This window comes from Ahaetulla prasina, chromosome 6 (assembly GCF_028640845.1).
Source record: "Ahaetulla prasina isolate Xishuangbanna chromosome 6, ASM2864084v1, whole genome shotgun sequence".
Lineage (NCBI taxonomy): Eukaryota > Metazoa > Chordata > Lepidosauria > Squamata > Colubridae > Ahaetulla > Ahaetulla prasina.
Genome location: NC_080544.1, coordinates 25038483 through 25059994, shown reverse-complemented (window position 1 = coordinate 25059994; position 21512 = coordinate 25038483). Strand labels below are relative to the sequence as shown.

At 39.2% G+C, this 21512-nt stretch overlaps 1 protein-coding gene across 1 annotated transcript; it reads right to left on the bottom strand.

Moving 5' to 3' along the window:
* Nucleotides 1-4349: 4349 nt before the first annotated feature.
* On the bottom strand, nucleotides 4350-16266 carry SAR1A (secretion associated Ras related GTPase 1A). Its single transcript, XM_058188830.1, has 7 exons — nucleotides 16087-16266; nucleotides 13560-13633; nucleotides 12560-12679; nucleotides 9127-9192; nucleotides 7593-7696; nucleotides 6903-7034; nucleotides 4350-5456 (listed from the first exon to the last, which is right to left on the bottom strand). The coding sequence occupies exons 2-7, from the start codon at nucleotides 13615-13617 to the stop codon at nucleotides 5340-5342; spliced, it is 597 nt and encodes a 198-aa protein (XP_058044813.1). The 5' UTR covers nucleotides 13618-13633; nucleotides 16087-16266; the 3' UTR covers nucleotides 4350-5339.
* Between the last annotated feature and the right edge of the window lie 5246 nt (nucleotides 16267-21512).

Sequence of the window (21512 nt, the reverse complement as noted above, 5' to 3'; positions counted from 1 at the left end):
ACTTTTTTTTTTTTTAGCTTAAAGAGAACTGCATATATTTTTGTTTTTTGAAAGAAAGTTCAAAAAACCAGAACAGCCTTGAAATCTGCTGGCTTTGTGTCTGTTCTAAGGACAATCAATGAAGAAAGGGCTAAACTGCAGGGGTGTCAAACTGGTGGCCCACGGGCCAAATGCGTCACCTGCAGGCCATGTCCACCCCAGCTCCGCGAAGAGAAAAAAAAAATGTCATGGAAACATCATGAGACGGCAACGTGACATGGCGAGTTTGACAGCCGTGGGCTAAAGGGAAGCTTTACATTAGAGCAAGTGTGTAGGAGGAGTGACAAGACCTTGGGGAGAGGGGTGCAGAGTCAAAACAGGAATCAGCCTAGAGTGATTATGTAGCCACAAATGAACTAAGTTTAACCCTTCTTGAATTCTGTTGAACCTTATCTCGTGCTAAAATAGCGCCAACCGTTGAGTAAATTCCACTACTTAGGTCGTGAATAGTAATAAATCAGTTTCATTAAAACTTCAGGTGCAGCCCAAGGTTTTTAATGCCTGACAAGGTTTAATAATCAACTGTTGGGCCAGAGTCCCATAATTTCCATCCTATTGTTGTGGTCTGTCAGCAGCCTACGGAGCTGGCAACAGAGTCCGACAGCGATGAGGCTGAGGTGAGACCAGGGCCATCGGGAAGTGAGGTGTGGACTCCAGAGCCTCCAGAGACTGATAGTAGTGAGGCAGAGGAACAGGAGGAGCCTGTTCCTAATGCACACATGAGAAGAGCTGCCAGAAGGCAAGAGCAGCTCAAGCAGAGAGGACAACTCGGGAGTAGGGCCAAGAGATGATTGGCCCTTCCCATAAGGCTTAAAACATACCAGCATCGGTGTTTCAGCTTTGCCGGAAAACAACGTTGTAGCTGCATCTTCTGCTTCGTCTATGTCTTTGTTTTTGTGGCTTCTGGACATTTGCCAGGAAGAGCCTTTGGCAGTTTGCCTAATTGAACTAAGGTTTGCGAGATAACTGAGGAATTTGTGTCAGGAGGCATTTGTTTTACTTTGAGTTGAACGACGCTGGGAATGAAGTAATTCGCAGCTGTTTGAATAGTTTGTTTTTCCACGGACTAAGTTTATTACTACCTACTTGGGCCTGGATCACACCTATCTCTTTGTGCATCGAGAGAGATAACTGACGACACAGCTAAATCCTGTCTACTTCCCTTCAAATACTCACTATCCATATAGTAATCAAGTAAACAGAAATGTAGGAAACCTTGAACACTTTGGGGGTTTTGTTGTTGGGAAGGAATAGGCCTGTAGAAACTGCTCATCTCTTGTTAAAAGGCACTCCTCGTTCTCTTGATGGCAACATTCACCTGGACTGGTTTTGTCCCCTTTGAAAAATTAAAAGTGTGTCCAAATCAGAGCTAGGCGTGGAGTGTGCCAGCTGAAGTGCCCATAATGCCTCTAGACGAGATGGTTGGCACACAAATCTAATAAATAAAAAAATAACTTGGGCTCTTGCACCTTCAGTGAATACTTCCAGGCCTTGTAAAGACCAATTCAGGTGACTTGAAATTATCCATTGTTTCCAAAAAAAAAAAAAAAGAGGGTTAGATCTAGAATCCCTATTGCACAACCAAACTTAGCAACACTTTTAAGTTGCTAAGAGTTAAATCTTTTAATTCTTGAGACCTTGGCTCTGTGCCTGGAACTACCATTGTACTTTTGAAGCCAGAGAATAGACATTCCCTTCATTACATTGCAATGGGGGGGGTGTGTGTGGAGAACTCTCCTTTACCAGTTTCTTGACTAGCTTTCCTTCCTATATGAACATATGAAAGTATATCTTTGCTTGAAGAGAAGCAAAGCCCTTTTCTATTGAAAAACACCTTTTCCTCTTCTTCATTGTTCCTCATTTTTGTATCTAGTTTCTCCTGCCCTTCCTCTCTTTCCTAGTTTTCTATCCACAGCGTTTATTAAAATGCTCTAAATTGTGTCCACAGATGCCAAACACTATGAATACAAGAGGAAATTAAACTCAAGATCTAAAGACTTCTGGGCACCAGCCAGACTGCAGAATATAGTCTGAAAATCTTTTCATAAGCCACGACCAGACACAATCCACCACTGGGGATTGAGTTTTCAGCTTTTTGTTCCGTTTTTCCTAAATCTTTCTTGGAAGTTGCTCTCACAGATCAGCTGCGAAAGGGGTTTAAAATCGAGAGGGAAATCTTAAAAGTAACAAACCGAACCTATCCATATGAATGGAAGCCCTGGCTCCCAACTCTTTTTAAGACTTGGATAGGCAGCGTTCCTGATGGATGAAGATGACTTGCATAAAACAGGTTCTCATTTGCTGAAGCACAGTTCTCAGGCTAGGGGTCTTACAGCAAAAATGGCGAGCAAAGGAACATTATTTTAATATATTCCTAACTCTTTTATGCTGTCAAAATTTATTAAACTATAGCATCTAGCAGTTATTTTTCAATTTATTAGGCATCCTTATTTTCTTCTCCCTCGTTTTTCCATAACAGCAAACTTCTCCCTATGATCCTCAATGTGTTCAGTTACTAGAAGCTGTGTTTTTTTCTTAATTACTTAAGGATGAAAAGATATCAAATGATTCACTCCCAATTTGACATTGGTCAAGAGTATCTTTGTGGCCTAGGACATGGATAACTTCTACATCTGCCCCTGGATTATGTTAGGGCCAGATTCAACCCAAGTATATGTATATAATTTGGTGTTTTTTTAAAAAAAAAAACTTTATTAAAATGTTTTGGATACAGACAAACCATCTCTGCAAACATGTTCCTCATTTCCAGAAATTGGAAGATAAAACATTTTGCTAACAGAATGATGTTTACTCTATTTTCCAATCTGCAACCCAGTTCCTACGGAATATATTAAACTTTATATCCAGACATTGCAAGGAGACTTGTCCAAAGACAGAACACGGCAGGCAGAAAACAGATGAGCCATACACAACCGGTTTCTCCAGTGGCTGAGATGCCACTTTCATAGAAGTTGTTCCTTTGGGCACCATCTTATAGCTCTGCTTACCAGGGCCTTCTGTTTTTAAGCATGTAGTTGGAGATAAGGGTTATCACATCTCATGTTGATCCAAGGTGAGCCATCCATCCATATCCCTTGATCTAACAGCCATTAAGAGAATTACAGGTGTTCAATGGAGCAGATGCTACATTATTTACACCCAATCAAGGTTGGGGTTTTTTTTGTAGACTCCTATACACTTATAGATTTCCATATCTCCTTGGCACCATATGCACAGGCACTTTGGCCTAGGAAATATTCACAAGTCATTGAAAAACTTCTTACATAAAACCCAAAGGTTTTACAAACCACAAATGAACTCAACAATGATGCTGCAAGTAATCATTTTGATGAAGGTACTGCAAACAGTTCAAGAATAACCACATCAGAAAAGAGCCTGGTTAATTATAATGGACTCTTCCCCAATTATCCCTTTCAGGAACTGGCTACTCTGTCATAGCTCTTCCAATGGAATTATGAGACTTAAATTACCTCTGGAATTGCAAGATTCTGGACTCTTTCAATCTGTACAGTTTTAAGATGCTTCATATTTGTAAAATAAGTCAGCTCTTTTTGCAGGCGAAGTAAAATATTTATCCTGATGTCTGCATTACATACTTCAGAAGGCTTCATTAGTTTTTACCTGAAATGTTAGTAATTTTAGGTAAAGACCAATGCATTCTGACCTGCCAATGCAATGGATGAAACTGACAATTTAGAAGTTATTAAAACTGATGTCCAAAATCACAGAATTATTTCTGGGATGTCCAACTATTAATGATTCACTTTCTCTCCCCCCGCCCCTCAATGAAGTTGCTGCTAAGACAAAAGACATGAAACCATAACTAGCGTTTAATTCAAGAGGTGGTGAACTGGCTCCTTTATAACTGGTAGACTTCAACTCCCAGAATTCCTGAACCAGCATGGCTAGCTCAGGAATTCTGGGAGTTGAAGTCCACCAGTCATAAAAAGACCCTAGTTTCCCAACCCCGATTTAAGTGACTACACCCATAACCCTAATAGTGTTATCATTCCCTGAAGTTAAGTGCCTTTAATGTACTGCCATTTTGCATTTCCGTTTTGCAACGGGAGTCAGAAAGCCAGTGTCTTCAGACATGGGGTCCCTTGCATTCACCAAAGCAAGTCTGTCCACGAGCACTAAATAGTTTTAATTAAAAGCATCTTCACGCTTCCAGCCAAGGAGAAGAATGCCTGTTTTAAGTGAAAATGAAGTAATGAAAATTCAAACACAAGCTCTGTTGAGTGTAAAAGAAACAGGGTTAGTTTACAGTAACAGCATCTGATACGCACTTGTTGGAAAAATTTAATGCTACAATAACCACCCCCCCAAAAATAAATTCATGATTTCTACGGTGTTTTTTTGTTTTTTGCAGTTGCCTGCAATGTAGAACATCGTGTATTGTTAGGTCCAAGACAAACTTTCTGCTGGTGCTGAAAAGAGGAAGAAGAAGAAATAAAAAAGACTGCCATTAAGGAAAGTGATCGTAACTTTTAGAGGTGGGGCAAAAAAGGGGTCAACCACATTTCAGACTCCTGCACATGACAAGGAAGGCTAAATAAGCTGTGCCTGTGTGTATACTCCATCCCCCATCCTCCCCCCCAAACTAAATTCCCTGTAAATTAAAGAAAAATATCATTGCACAAGTCAGTCCCAATAGCACCATCTTCATGATTGAGCAGTGTGACAGCGCAACCACCTTACAGGGCTATGAAAGCCATCTCTCTTTGTTTGCTAAAGATTTTGAATATCATGATAGCTGGTTCGGTCATTTGGGAACCGCCTAAATACCATTAAATATTTTTTTTCCTTTAAAAAAAAAAAAATCCTAACAGACTCTGGCCTGAACAGGATGAAGGCTAAACTTAAGAAAAATCTAAAGGGACACCATTTACATCAATACACTTCCTTTAAAAAATATAGTTGCTTTCTTTGAAATCAATTGGCCACAGTGGTGAGACATGTCCTCTTTTCCAGCCGCAAAGAGTGCCGCGCGCAGAGCTTGGCATTCCAGCTTCGCTCATCCCATTTGTAACTGAAAGCCAGGGCTTCCCTAGGAATCCGTGGCCACCTGGAAGTGACAACCTGCACCAGTGTACAGAATGTTATCTCCCAGACGCAGGGAAAAGAATTGTGTCACCACTGTGATGTAGGGTAACTGAAGAAAGGAGTCTCTTGGTCGTTGCCAGGATGCAGATGGAGAGTCTTCCATGTTCTAATAGAAAAGTCCATAAGGAATTTGCGAACAGGATCAGTCCAGGAATAGATCTGTCTCTCCAGTATCAGTCAATGTACTGTGACAGCCAACGGAAACCTTCACCGTAGCCTTGCCTCTTCAGTATACTGCACATGAACACTTCCATAGGACGCGTATTCAGGTCCTTTAGTGGCACATTCCCCTGGAGAATTAAACAGAAATTCATTCAGAAAGGAGTCCATCGCGGAGCCTTTTAACGGCATTGGCAGAAATTCCGGGCATTTAATCCCAGAGACCAGGACAAACGCAGCTTTGTATATAAACACATAGTCACATCTGATTTTATAGCTGCAAGATGATGTTTTTAATTTAATTTCTACCCAAAAAAAAAATATATTAAAAAAAAGACGGGAAAAAAATAGGAAAAAATAGAGATGGAAAAATTGCAAGGGAAAAGGGGGAGAAAGAAAATGAAAAACTTTGGATTTTCTTTGATACGGTTACAAATATAAAATGCATTAAGCTTTTAATTTGAAATTCGGCAATATATAGTATTTCTGTAATCATGAACAATTCGAACAGTCAAAGCCCACAATATAGCATTTCTTTTGGTTCCAAAGTTGAAAGATCATTCTTGATTATATGTCAAGGCATATCAGTTTTTGATACTGATCCAAGAGCTCCAATGAAATTAACAAAAAAGATTGCCCAAAAACATTCAGAACCGTGCACCTGAAGGAAAGGTAGAGGGGAAAAAAAAACAGAAACTTGTTGGGCAACCTTCACCTTGTGTCCCCTGAGGTTATGCAGTCTCTGGACATTTTAAGAAAAAAGCATGCTTCAAAAAACTTTGTCCAGTTTAATATATTTTTTGAATGGTAAAACACACTGGTTTACTCTGGCAGGAAAGGAATATCACAAATAATCTATTTAAGCCTACAGTAAAGGGCATATGCTACTATTTTTTCTTATCTTATCATCTAAGGATACTCTTATGCTTCCCAAGACAATCTCTCAACAGAATGAAAAAAAATACTAATCAGACCCCAAAAATGGTGATGTTCAAAAAAACTGTGTGAGAATATTTTAGTTACTAAGATATAAGTGGAGGCTAAATTAATTGAAGTCTTTCCAAAGGAAAGTACAAGTATAAAACTGATTATGCCCCAATGGGTATTGGTCAATATATCCTTCCTAATTCTATTGTTATTATTAGTGCCGCTGTCCACAATCAGTTTGGTTGTCTTGTATCCATTTAGACACCAGTATATATGTCACACCTAACTGCACTTGATTCTAATCTAAATTCTCAATGCACCAACATATAATCACAAAGTTAACAGTTCAGGGTTCCAAGGAAGTATACTCTGATTTATAAAAACTAAGTATGTTGTTTATTAACTAACCACACAAAACATCCATTGATAAACAGAAAGAATGTTATGTTATGTTAAGTATAAAATTAGGCTATTCTATATTAATCTAAGAAATTCATTTGTACCATACATGGATCTAATACAAATTGTTACTTGTGTTCCTGTGGTATTTTAAGAGCCAAAGTTAGAATCTTGATATACCTTAGTATTCAGAAAAATATATTTTGAAAAATAAGGTACATTAATTTTAGAACCAAGCTTTGATTCCTTACCTTTCCTGTTGTCTGTCCATAAAGACCAAAAATCTCTCGCAGTTTCTCCTCGCTGATAGCTTCTGGTCGGTCAATCTTGTTACCCAAGATAAGAATTGGCACATTGGATATTGTCTCATCAGTCATTAGTGCCTAAGGGAAAAAAGGGCGGAAATGTGCAACTATGTAAATATAGAAAGCAACTAACAATTTTAAGTAAGAATTCTAAACCCAATTTCTGAAAATGCTCTTAATAGACGATACATAATATTTCGTTTTGATTGTATTTGGACTATTTTAAGTCACAACATGACCTCGTAAATCTAAATATCGTAATGGTGGCATATAACTTGCAACTCAAATTTATGAAACATATTCCAAATTATGTACAAATACTGCTTTATATTTGTCTGCTTTTAAAAGTTTTTTAATTCCACCTTTATTATTTTTTATAAATAACTCAAGGTGACAAACATAACTAACACGCTGTCCTCCTATTTTCCTCATCACAACCCCCCTGTGATATGAGTTGGGCTGACAGCATGCGACTGCTCTAAAGTCACCTAGCTGGCTTTCATACTAAATTCATACTAGTATTTAGTTTCCTTTCTGCTCATAGGTGCATATTTTAAATTAACTTGTCCGAGACAGAAAAGGGTTATATAAATACTACAACTAGTACTAGTGCATTCAAAGGAAAAAGTTACCCACATTCAGCTCCACTTTAGATTCCAAAAGACGAGAGTGATCTGCACAATCCACTAAAAAGACAATCCCATTAATTGCTGGGAAATAATTCTTCCAGACACGCCGCGCTTCAAGGAAAATAAAAGCACTTGTGAAAATATAGCAACACCAAAGCACCAACAACAATAAAGGGATGAAAAATGTATTTTGAACATCCTCAGCTAATTTCATGTTCCAGCTTGATATCACAATTCAACCTATATTGCACTTAGTCTTCTACTAATTAAGCTAAGTCAGTGGTTCTCAACCTTTATAGTGCTGCGACCCCTTTAATACAATTCCCCACGATGTGGCGACCCCTTTAATACAATTCCCCACGATGTGGCGACCCCAACCGTAAAATTATTTTCGTTTTGAATTTATTGCGCCTGCAGCCGTATTGGCTAGCGATCTGAACTGCTTGCAATTGCCTTGAGGACAGAGACATTAAAGCGGAGACTCCTCCCCTATTAAGTTTATTGCGCCTGAAGCCAGATTAGGCTAGCGATTGGGAGTGATTGCAACTGGCTTGAGAGGGAGACATCAGAGCAAAGATTTCTCTCTTTTTTAATTCATCATGCGTGAAGCCGAATTCAGCTAGTGATTTGAAGAGCCTGCAGCTGGCTTGTGGAGTCAACCATTGGAGCGCGATTCTTCGACTCATAAGTATACTTCCCATATTTCCGATGGTCTTAGGCGACCCCTGGCAAATCGTCATTCAACCCCCAACGGGGTCCCGACCCACAGGTTGAGAACCACTGAGCTAGGTGGTTTGATGTGTGTGCTTAACACAGTACTTGAGGATTTGGCATACAGGTAGTCCTCAACGTACGACCACAATTGAGCCCAAAATTTATGATGCTAAGTGAGAAATTTGTTAAGTGAGTTTTGCTCCATTTTATGACTCGTCACCCACGTTTGTTAAGTGAATCACTGCAGTTCTTAAATTAGTAACACAGTTGTGAAGTGAATCTGGTTTCCCCATTCACTTTGCTTGTTAGAAGGTCGTAAAAGGGGATCACATGACTCTGGGACACTGCAACTGTCATAAATGTGAGTCAAGTTGTGAACCATCCGAATGAATATCACATGACCATGGGGAGGCTGCAGTGGTCATAAGTGTGAAAAATGGTCATCAGTCACTTTTTTCAGTGCTGTTGTAACTTCGAACAGTCACTAAATAGTGACATAGTGTAAGCCGCCCTGAGTCTTCGGAGAAGGACGGGATATAAATGCAAATAAAATAAAATAAAATAAAAATAAATGAACTGTTGTTAAGTTGAGGACTGCCTGTACTTGTGCACACTTATTTTACCTTAATGCCAATATATAGCAATATATTGACATGTCCCTTCATGAATGCGAGAATAAATAGGGACCACACAGACACTCAGTGATCTCCTAATGCGATCAAATGCCATCTCCATAAGTAAAACATTTTATCTGCATAAAGGACACTTTCTCTCAGATTAGCCAGGGATAAGAGAATAACAAAATAACAAATATCGATATTGATTACCTTGCTCATGGCCGCCAAGATCAAAAGTGGTGAAAGTCATTCCTGCAATTGTTAATTCTTCTGATGCTAGGAGAAAAAAGTGTACAATGTCAATTACCATAAGGCATAAACTATTTAAGATATGTTAAGATCAGCCTTCCCCAGTTTAATGCCCTTCAGAAATATTCCTACAAGTAAAGAACTGGAAGGGTTTATCAGTGAATCCAACATCTGCATAGTGCAAGAATAAACTTAGAGCACCCCTCAATAAATGTCTATTTAACCTCTGATCGAACACACCCAGTTTAAAGGATTTCACAGCTTACTTTGGTAACTGACTCCATATAAATATTGCCTATTTTTTAGGAAACCCCAAAATTCAAAGCTTCTTGATAAAGATGATGCTGATTAGGAATTAAAACCCAAGAAATGCCCTGCTAATGGCATGGGAGAAGGTTAGAGATAAATACTATATGAAAATTCTAACATGGTTATCAACAATGGAGGTTTTAATATATCCAAATACTTTGAATCTTAGAAATATTGTTAGGTATAGGGACTTGTTAACAGATGGGGGAATTGAAGCAGAAACAAGATTTGGAAGAACAGGGGATTGAGTTCGATTGGTATATATATATGTATATGCAAATACAAGCAAGATATCAGAAAGATGTTAATAATTAATAATAATAATAAATTAATTATTATTATTATTATTATTTAATTTGTATACCGCCCTTCTCCCGAAGGACTCAGGGCGGTTTATAGCCAGATAAAAATAGCATACATAAATACAATACAATAAAATCAGAATTAAAAAACTTATTCAAATTGGCTGATAATTCAAATATAAAATACATAACACCATAAAACCCCATTAAAATCCTAATAAAACCCATTTTATGCCAGTCCCGCGCGGAAAAATAGATATGTCTTCAGCTTGCGGCGGAAGGTTCAGAGGTCAGGAAGTTGACAAAGTCCTGGGGGAAGCTCATTCCAGAGGGCAGGTGCCCCCAGAGAAGGCTCTTGCCCTGGGGGCCGCCAGCCGGCATTGTTTGGCTGACGGCACCCTAAGGAGACCCTCTCTATGGAAGCGCACTGGTCGGTGGGAGGCATGTGGTAGCAGAAGACGGTCCCATAAGTATCCCGGTCCTAAGCCATGGAGCGCTTTAAAGGTGGTAACCAACACCTTGAAGTGCACCCAGAAGACCACAGGCAGCCAGTGCAGCTTGCGCAGGAGAGGTGTTATATGAGAGCCACGAGTGGCTCCCTCTATCACCCGCGCAGCTGCATTCTGGACCAACTGGAGCCTCCGGGAAGGGAGGCCCCATGTAGAGAGCATTGAAGTAGTCCAGGCGAGAAAGACTCGCCTGGACTACTCTATGGTTTTCATTTAGAAAAGACTGAGCTTAAACTCTATGGTTTTCATTTAGAAAAAACTGAGCTGGATAGGATTCTCACAGGAACGGAAGACAAATTAATCAAAAAAATTTATAACTTTTTGTTGGAGATTGAGTTAGAAGAGGAACAAGTAAAGGAAACTATGATAGCTTAGGCTAAAAATTTTGGATATTCAACAGACTTAGACAAATGGCAACAGTTATGGGAGAGGAATTATAAATTAACAATGTCCACTGCATATAAAGAAAATCAATATAAAATGTTTTATAGATGGCATGCCACCTGAGAAACTGGCAAAGATGCTTAAAGATAAATCAGCTAAATGTTGGAAATGTTATCAGTTACCAGGATGTTATTATCATATGTGGTGGACATGTCCAGAAGCCAAAAACTATTGGGAGAAAATAAAGGGTTGGTTAGAAGAAATAACCCAACAACATATTGATTTAAAATTGGAGTTGTTTTTATTGGGGATCCTACCAGAGAAAATTAGTAAAGAAAATATTTAATTGATTATACATGTAATTACAGCAACAAGAATAGTTTTTGCGCAAAACTGGAAAGCAGAAAAAATACCCTGAATTTTAGAAAAATTTTAGATTGTGCAGAAATGAATAGATTAACTTTGATGATTAAAGAAAGAGAGCATGTAGAATATTTTAAGATATGGGATAATTTTTACCATTGGCTAGAAGAAAGCTACAGATAAGCAATGGATAATTATGTAAGAAAATGATAATAATGTATTTGGTAATAGTTTAGTTTGAAGTGAAGAATGAAGAAACAACAAAATGATGGAGCCAGGAAGAAAACATTGAGACATCACACAGAAGGAATTGCTGATGTTTTAAATGTACAGGTGAAACTCAAAAAATTAGAATATCGTGCAAAAGTTCATTTATTTCAGTAATGCAACTTAAAAGGTGAAACTAATATATGAGATAGACTCATTACATGCAAAGCGAGATAGTTCACACCTTGATTTGTCATAATTTTGATGATTATGGCTGACAGCTCATGAAAACCCCAAATTCACAATCTCAGAAAATTAGAATATTACATGAAATCAATAAAACAAGGATTGTACATAGAACAATATCGGACCTTTAAAAAGTATAAGCATGCATATGTACTCAGTACTTGGTTTGGGGCCCTTTTGCATCAATTATTGCCTCAGTGCGGTGTGGCATGGATGCTATCAGCCTATGGCATTGCTGAGGTGCTATGGAAGACCAGGATGCTTCAATAGTGCCCTTCAGCTCTTCTGGATTGTTCAGTCTCAAGTCTCTCATCTTTCTCTTGGCAATGCCCCATAGATTCTCTATGGGGTTCAGGTCAGGCGAGTTTGCTGATCATCAAAATTATGACAAATCAAGGCTTGAACTATCTCGCTTTGCATGTAATGAGTCTATCTCATATATTAGTTTCACCTTTTAAGTTGCATTACTGAAATAAATGAACTTTTGCAAGATATTCTAATTTTTCGAGTTTCCCTTGTATGTTTGTCTATAAAATAAAAAAAACTTTTTTTAAAAAAAGGAATTACATTCGATACATTCATAAAAAAATGGAAGGAGGAAAGCTGCATATGGCAAAATAGATTTAGGTTAATTTGACATGTCAGATGTTGGAATGTAATTCCCATAATTCAATCACTTCTGCTAGGACAGGTGGGAACTGAAGTTCATCAACCTCTGGAACTATGTGTTGCCTTCAGCTACTCTAAAAGGTCACCAATACTGAAAATCATATCTTGAATCTTCCAATTCTCCTAACTCAAATGCAATTCATGAACTGTAACAGGTAATATTTGCATTTAATATAATACACCGAATCATAATCTTGAGCCTAATCTCTCTTATCTTTTCCAGGTACTAAGGCCCACAGAAGATACTGGGATTAGGGATAAATTTAAATGTCATTTTCAAAACAATTAAGCACAAACATGAAGCAACTTTATTTTTTTAAGTATACTAATCTTCAGCATTAATTATCATACAATAATGTTCTAAAATGGCATCAATACACAATTCCATAACTATATGGTCCTTACTTGGATATAATGTGGGAACATGTTGACCCAATCGGTCATCCTTTAGCATGTGAAGAAGGGTAGTTTTGCCTGCATTATCCAAACCCAAGAAAACTAATTTCCCAGACTTCTTGTACAATCCTGTGGAGAAAAAAGCATGTATGAAATAAAATGAATTATTTATTGGGTTAAATAATCTAATAATAATCTAATAATCTAATCTATTGAGCATTCTTATTCACCAAAGTGAACAGAGAGTGCAGTTTGCATCATGACTCCTACAAGCAGATATTAGGAAGGGAAAATTGTGGATGGAAGTATGTGTGCTGCACTGGACATTGGCAATAAAGGAAATGTATTAGGAAGGATCCAGTAAGCACAAAGAATATGCCATGATGCTTTGGCAGCAGGCGGGTGAGAGAAAGGCACAAGGAAGATCAAGGGAGTAAGTCAATCAGTGGGATATATCACACTGGCAGCTATTATGGGGGTGTTGGTGTTATTGTATTTTAGATTACACCTCCCAAATGGATTTTCTATCACTCCTAATGTTGAAGTACCAAAAGTTTTAGGCTTCATTTCTGTCCCTTTGTGTCTGAATCAAAACGGTTTAGCAAAATGTATGAAATGCACTATTTTGGGGAGGGGGGAAGGATTGAAATATCTCCATATTATGTGTAACACTAAGCTAAAGTTCCCTATATTTCTAGAAGGATGCAAATATAAAAGCAAAGTAGACTGATTTTAAAGCTTTAACTTCACTATTTTGCTAGCCATGCCATTCATTTAGCTTTATAAAATAAGGCAAATACATCATAAACGAGTGTAATTTGCATCTCAATCACTTATAGAACGATATGATACAAAAAATGAAAAGATAAAACTGGCAGCTGACGACACAAAATTAACATTTTAGAGGCATTATTGCCTTCTTGCTATAGCAATCTAAAAATCCCTCATTTTTAAATTAATAAATCAATTCATTTATCAACTACTCATTGATAAACATTTACAGTCTTACCTAGGAACTGCAGCACACTGCTGAAGCCATTATAGATCCATTCAAACAAGAATGACATAATGGAAGAATTGTACCTGGAAAAAATAAGCATATTTAATTAAATGGTCTTAATGCCATATACGAAAACACTATAATGTTCACCTGTGAACTAGGAACCAATAGAAATTCTATATTCAAGTCCTGACAATAAATATTGCAATTCAGTTCTGAAGTTAGCAGGAACAAATCACACTTACAAAATAGCTTCAGTGTCATTCTATGCAGTATCAACAGGATTGTGATACCTAACCTCAGATGAACAGAAATCAAGTTCTGTTCTGAGCAGAGGAAGGAGAGAATTGGCAAAAGACAGGGCAATAATCTTAGCTATGACCTTTTAATAGATCACACTGTTTGTGCTGCCATCGGTGCACTTGGCTGACAATATGGTAGTCAAGCAAGACTTCAGTGGCAGTTCCTAATTAGGAACCTGTTTCCCATGACATGTTCGGGTAGCCCTCACACGGTTTTCTTTAAAAACAAAAACAAAAAAAACCAGAAAACACCATTGCTCCCACAGATATTAGTAAGATAACAAATTGCCCAGAGTGATGTAGTGGCTTAAAATGCCAGTTTTTCAAAATGGATTTTATATTAATATATTATTTCTAAAATGTTTTTGCTTTATTTATTTTTTTCAAGGTTGGTTTACTGCTGTTTCATAAACAATGCTAGACTCCCCTGGAATGAAAAGCAGGTTTGAAAAATGAAAAAAATATCTACAGGAGCTTCTTAAAACTGTAAGAGCATGATTTGATTAAAACGAAGGGAACATTAGCACAAAGCCTGGAGGTTTCATTATTATTCGCCTACTATATTCTCTCCATTTTGAATTCTAAATAAAATTCTCACCAGCCTTTTCTGTCTTTTTTTTAAAGAATTAAACATATTGATAAGGCATATAATTCTTTAATATAATTATCCAAAATCAATCCCAGACTTAATCCAGCTCCCAAAATGATTTTTACCGTTAAAACACAATCTTGAAAGCCACTAAATAGTTAAGTACGTATTTCTTAGCAGAGTTTTTTTTTGTTTTCAATTAAGAAACTGACACCGCAAAATAATTAAATTTCTGAATCACTCTAAGGAGTTAACTCTACTCGATTAGAAGGCCAAGAGAGAGAATGGAACCTTTGTTTTTAGAAATGATATTGCACACTTCTAAGAAATGTCTCAATGAACCATTCTTAATTTGCGCTAATGAAAGAAACTGCATTCTTCTCTTTACACAAGATTTGTGGGGGGAAGCTTATTCCGCCAAAGATCAATTGAGTATTGGACAGGCACACAACAAATAGGGTGTTTCCAATCACTGACAGCTAAACAGAAGAGCTGTTTTAATACAGAATACATTGCAAATGGCAAGGCAAAAAGGGTAAAGCCAAAATCAAGGATTAAAAAAAGCAACCAATCTACTTCAGTTACATGATCCTTGCATAAAGCACCTAACCTGGTCAACAACTACCGGGTAGTTGCATAAACCAGAAGGTGGCAGGGAGTAAATGGATGCTTCCAAATCTACCTACCCAACAATTTGCTCATTCCCAAAAAACAAGGAAGGCCATTATTGGCTTTTGGAGCTCCCTTATCCATCCCACCCAGTTTGCCATAATATTGAAGCGTCGGTATCTTTTATTCTATTTATTTCCATTACGTTGTGGTGGGTTTTTTAAAAATTATTATTATTATTATTATTATTATTATTATTATTATTATTATTATTATTATTATTATTATTATTGCCTTCCCCTCCAGCAGAATCCCCAAAATTAAATGCTAAGCTTAAAAAAAAAATTAAAAACATAAAAAAGACCAAAAAAAAAATTGAATTGAAAACAGTCATTAAAAAGAGCACACCAGAAGAACTGCCCCATTTTTAAAAATTTTTTGGAAAGAATAATTATTGTACGCCGGGGTGGTGGTGTCCCAGCATACGTGGGGGTTGGTGGGGGTGAGAGGGATTCATCCTCGATCTTGCCCATTTCTAAACAAAGCGAGAGAGAATCTCCAAAAGAGAAACCGACAAAAGCGAGAACCGAAATCAATCTCGCCCCCAAATTCAGGCGCAGGGGAGCGGAAAGCGGCACCCCAAAAACAGGTTCGGGGCGGGGGAGAGAGCGAGGGAGAATCACCCTACCCCCACCCCAGTTTCCCACCTCTTAAGACGGGATCGGATCAGCACCCACCAACCGGAGACGGCGAGGGGGGCTCCGGGAGGCAGGATTATAAAGGCGGGGGGGGGGCGGGAATCCCAAGAAGACCAGAGAGAGCAGAAGACCCGATCGGCCGAGTCTCAAGAACGGGAGAAACCATCCGCTTAGAGAAAAGGGGGGGGCAGGGCGGCCTCCCCACCTTCATTTCGCCTGCGTGTCACTTGCTCGCGTTCCGCCCGTTTTCTCTCCACCCCCCCGCGCCGCTCGTTTTTTTATCTGCCCACCGGCCGGCTCAGGCCGAAAACCCATCGGTCGCCGCCTCTCTCCCTCACCTTCCTCACGGACAAGCAGCGGCTCCTTTCGCCCGGCGGATTAAAAAAAGGCCTTTCACGACAGTGGTGGCGGCGGTGGCAACGGCTCTCCTTCTCTTTCTCTCTCTCTCTCTCTCTTCCCGGCGAAGCCTCCCGTCGCTCGCTCTCTCTCTCTCACTCCCCAAGCCGCCACCTCCACGCCGGAAATACGTAGCATCTCCTCCTTCGGCGGTGACGGCGTTCGGCCGGCAGCTTCCGGTTGGAAAAAAGAGAAGCGCCGGCGACGAGCTTTTGCCACGCGCTAGGTTTCCGCCTTCGAGGCACGTGACGGCGAGCGCAAGCCACGCCCCCCTCTGACTCTCCCTGGCTCCCGAGAGGCCGCTTGGGTTCCCGGGGCTGGATGCACGTGATTGGTTGGTTCTTTTTTGACGTCAGAGGGGAAAAATGTTCTTCCTCAAGATTCAATCCCTAGTTGAGCGATTTAACAAGTTTCGGTTGGCAGGTTTCGAAAAGAGCGGGAGGGGGATTTTCTTTTGGGACCAAAGAAAAAGCGGGATTAACCTACGGGGAACAAAACCCCAACCACTTCATCATCTAAAATTTGCCCAACAAAGAAAGGTGGTTTTAGTTTTAATATTTAATATTTTAATATTTCCCCAAGAAGACTTAACGTCAATTTCTCCAGCATTCCTTCATTTGCTGACTTCGTCATTTTTCTGAAATGGAAAGAATTCCGGAAATGGGAGCGAATGGGTTTTTGTTTAAACCGTTTACATAAAGCAATAAAATAAAATTATATGTGTAATTTAAATAAAATTATAATGACTATAATTCAATTAAGAAATAGATTCCCAAACGCCATTAGTCTGCGAAACAAATAATTCCCTCAACACTGTCAAACTATTCACTAAATCTGCACTATTATTAATCTCATGATTCCCATCACCCATCTCCTTCCACTTATGACTGTAACTTTGTTGCTTGTATCCTTACAATTTATATTGATATTGTTTCCTGATTGCTTATTTGTACCCTATGATTATCTTTAAGTGTTGTACCTTAGAATTATTGATGAATGTATCTTTTCTTTTATGTACACCGAGAGCATATGCACCAAGACAAATTCCTTGTGTGTCCAATCACACTTGGCCAATAAAAAAGTCTAGTCTAGTCTAGTCTAGTCTAAGACTATCATTAAGTGTTGTACCTTAGAATTCTTGATGAAGGTATCTTTTCTTTTATGTACACCGAGAGCATATGCACCAAGACAAATTCCTTGTGTGTCCAATCACACTTGGCCAATAAAAAAGTCTAGTCTAGTCTAGTCTAAGACTATCATTAAGTGTTGTACCTTATGATTCTTGACGAAGGTATCTTTTCTTTTATGTACACCGAGAGCATATGCACCAAGACAAATTCCTTGTGTGTCCAATCACACTTGGCCAATAAAAAATCCTATTCTATTCTATCCTATCCTATCCTATTCTATTCTATTCACACATGCACATACATATCCACACATAGAGATACCTATGGTATTGAAGTACATAGATAATCCTCGATTTAGGACCTGTTGGCAAATGACTGAAATTACAATAGGCTCAGAATAGATGGGACTCTTTTGGCTTCTTAAATTATGCACTTACACACACAAACCCACTGATGGCAACTGCTTGCCTTTATGAGTGGTTGTAATGGCCTATGGTCACATGACTGCAATTTGTGACTCTTTTTGCCGGTTTCTGGGAAAAAACCATCGGTTAGAAAAAAATGGGTTCATTTTTTTCATGGGTACAGCATTTGCTTAATGACCACTAAATAACTGCTGAAAACAAATGTTGCAAAATCGGATCTGCTCATATGGGTGCCTCGACTTGTGACTGTAATGACTTACGACTTAATCTGGTCTCAATTGCAGTTGTAAGTTAAAGGCTACCTGTACTTGGAGTTCAGTCAATAAAGTCAGATCTAATACTGAGTTTGGGAATATTTTTTAAAAAATGTTTCCGGTCTTAAGTACTGATCTGAAACCCATAACCAAAAAAGGCTCACTCTTTCTCTTTCCTGGAAACTGTAGGAAGTTAGCACCCACCCACTTCCTTAAAGAATGAAATATTATAGGAAATATTAAAAAGACCAAATATTATACCTCCTTGGATGAGAAAAGGAGATACATGCTCTTGGAAAGCAGCAGGTTAAATTATTTGAACCCCACTACTGGATTAGTGTTCAATGTACTTCTGGGTCCAATTTGGGAACTTCCAGTTTGAGGATCATGCAATCCCTCTGGTGCTGGATGTGGTTGTGCTGCTCCAGCCAGACCTGCTATGCATTCTGTAGGTCCTCTTGTCCTCACCCGATACTAGCGTGAAGTGCAGGTAACAGCCGCAGCTATCAGGGCGTTTGCATAGCTTTGTGTTGTGAGCCATTTGCACCCATTCCTGGGTCAGAGGGCTCTGCTCAACACCATTCATACCCTAGTCACCTCCTGTTTGGACTTCTGTAGTGTGCTCCACATGAATCCTGTCCTTAAAAGAGTATCTGTAAGCTTCGCCTAATGCAAAGTGCAGCACCATGGGTCATTATGCGTTTTCCTAGAAAGGCAATATCACCTCTGCATCCTGCGAGGGGATTAATTCAGTGGTGGGATTCAGCGGGTTCACACCGCTTTGGGCAAACCAGTTGTTAGATTATCCTCCCCATCAACGCGGATCCTGGGCACTGTGCTGCAGTGGAGAAACAGGCAACAGAGTGGACGGCATGAGGGAAGGAGGCTGTTTTCCCTCTTTCTTCTCCCTGCTCATCCTCCTTTCCTTGTGCCGGCTGCTCCATTGCCGGTTTCTCCATTGCAGCGAACCGCCCAGGATCCACTGATAGCGGGGGAGGGGGGGAATAATTTAACAACAGATTCGCCCAAGGTCAGGTTGGCTGTCGAGGGAGGCTCATCCTGAATGTGCAGCGGAACTGGAGGACGGGGATGGGCTACGCCTCCCATGACAGCCAACCTGACCCTGGGCAAACTGGTTAACTTATTTGAATCCCACTACTGGATTAGTGTTCAGTGTACTTCTGGGTCCAATTTGGTTGGTTGCTGGTTTTGACTATTAAAGCCTTTCATAGCATGGAACCAGGTTATCTGAAAAGCCATCTCTCCCCGATTATGTGTCCCACCAGAAATGGCAGAGAAGGCATGCTGCAATTTGCTGCAGATCCCATCTGTTAGGGAATTATTGAGGGGTACCAGGAAGTGGGCCTTCTCTTCTTTAGCACCTGCATTATAGAATCTTCTCCTCACCCGAGAAACAAGGTTAATTTGGTCCCTTTCAACATTCCACAAAATCTTCCAAGACTTGGCTCTGCTGTAAGGCTAGGAATCCCAGGGGACCAGAGATCCTGTGACAGCTCCCTTACAACAACTAATATCCTCTCTGCTTGTGGATTTTTTAGTTTTTAATGACCGTTTTTATATTTATTGGGTTTTCTTAATTCACTCTTGTACATTTCAAGAGTTATGTTTTTGTAAATGGGTGGCTATATAAATGACTAATGCTACAGATACTCCTCAATTTACAACTATGTACTTAGTGGCCAATGGATCTCCCCAAGGGTACTTACAACTTGTCCCCAAAGTTACAATGAACAACCTCCCCCACATGGTCAGGTGACCACATTTCGCGTGTTTTAACAAATAGTCCTCATGTGAGAACTCTGGGTTGATTTGTTAGATGATCTGTTTTCTTGGTTGTCCACAATATTCTCAGAAATCTTGTCCAACAATAAAGTTCAAAAGCACCAATAGTTGTCTTATCTTGTTGCTTTAAAGTCTTTAAACTTCTGCTTCCATGGAGTGTGACAGGGAATACCATGGCTTGCACGATTCTGGTCTTTGTAGATATTGAACAAGCTATGTTTCAAGAGCCCTTTAAAAGCTGTTTCTTTTCTCATCTCTTTCCCCTTCCTTTAGTGAATTCAAAATAAAATACAGGTTAAAAAACTGCACATAAGAAATCAAGCTAACCCGTTCCATTAAAATATGGTTTTAATGTTTATTGCCATCTTCAATTTCTAAAAAAAATAGCTTTATTTTATATTAAGATCCTTTGAGTTTTGCTTGATAGAATAAAATTATGAAATTTAGCAGCATCTTTCTTTCTCACCCATGATTCCAGTAAATAAGCAGACCCTAATCCCAATGAAATCATGCAGAAGTTGCACAAATTCATTTTATTATTTTTAGGCAAACTCGTTGCACGAGTTTGAAAATGCCTCTTACAATGCAAGATGTAGAATCAAAAAATTCAGGGGATATCACAAATAGGCAGCAGAATTATTTTCATAGGAAATAGTTCATCAGTGCTATACCAGTGTCAGCCTAGGTAATGATTAAGAGACCATCAAAGCTAGGGAAAATCATATTCTGAAGCCTGAGTTAGGAGCAGGAACATTCCCTTCTGAGGCGAGCTTTAAACAGCGACACAGAAGATCCTTGTTGCCTTCCATCCATGAACGAAATGGAATATCTTCCCAGACTAGCTTTAATCAGATTAAGATTACTGCCCGAAACTACAAAAGGTTGGGAGAATTAAAAGAAAATGGATGTGGATGAAGTTCCCTTGATCGAATTATTTTAGGGATTAAACTGAAGTGTTCCCCTGCGTCGAGTTCTATTTTGTTCTGCCTGCAATGCATTATGTCCATTAATGTGTATTCCTAGTTAGCAGAACAACTGCTAAGTCAGGGGTAGTCAACCTTTTTATACCTACCGCCCACTTTTTGTATCTCTGTTAGTAGTAAAATTTTCTAACCGCCCACTGGTTCCACAGTAATGCACTGTGTATCATCATCTGCGCATGCCTCTTGTGCATCATGGATTGGGGTGGGGTGGGGGCACTGGCTACTAGCTCTGCTTGTCTGTTACAGCTGGGTGGTGTGGAAGGAGATGCACGAGTTATTTTGGGATGAGGCTCTTTTGTTTGCGGCTGCACTATAGCGCCATTTATTTTCACTTACGTAACGTGAACTAAACTTATGCGAGGACGATACAAGTAGTATATTTTCAGAAATTTAAATTGTCACGGGAAATTTTATGAAAACCTAATGAAAATGTTTTTAAATAATGCTATGAATTTTTTTTAAAAAGTCAATTAAGTTAAAAAAAAGGAAAGTGCTTCAGTATCGGACAAAACCCCTACCGCCCACCATGAAAGCTGCAATGCCCACTAGTGGGCGGTAGGGACCAGGTTGACTACCACTGTGCTAAGTAAAGCCTGCAAAAGTCATAATTCCCCCCCCCACTCTGATAAGTTCTGAAAAAGGCAGAAAAAGCCCAGAATTGTCAAGGATGTGGGTGGCTGTAGGGAAGAGTATGCCTTTGCAAGCAGATGTTCTGGATTTAAAGAATCAGAACCTGGACCACATAAATGAGATCTTGGAGGCAACATTTGCTC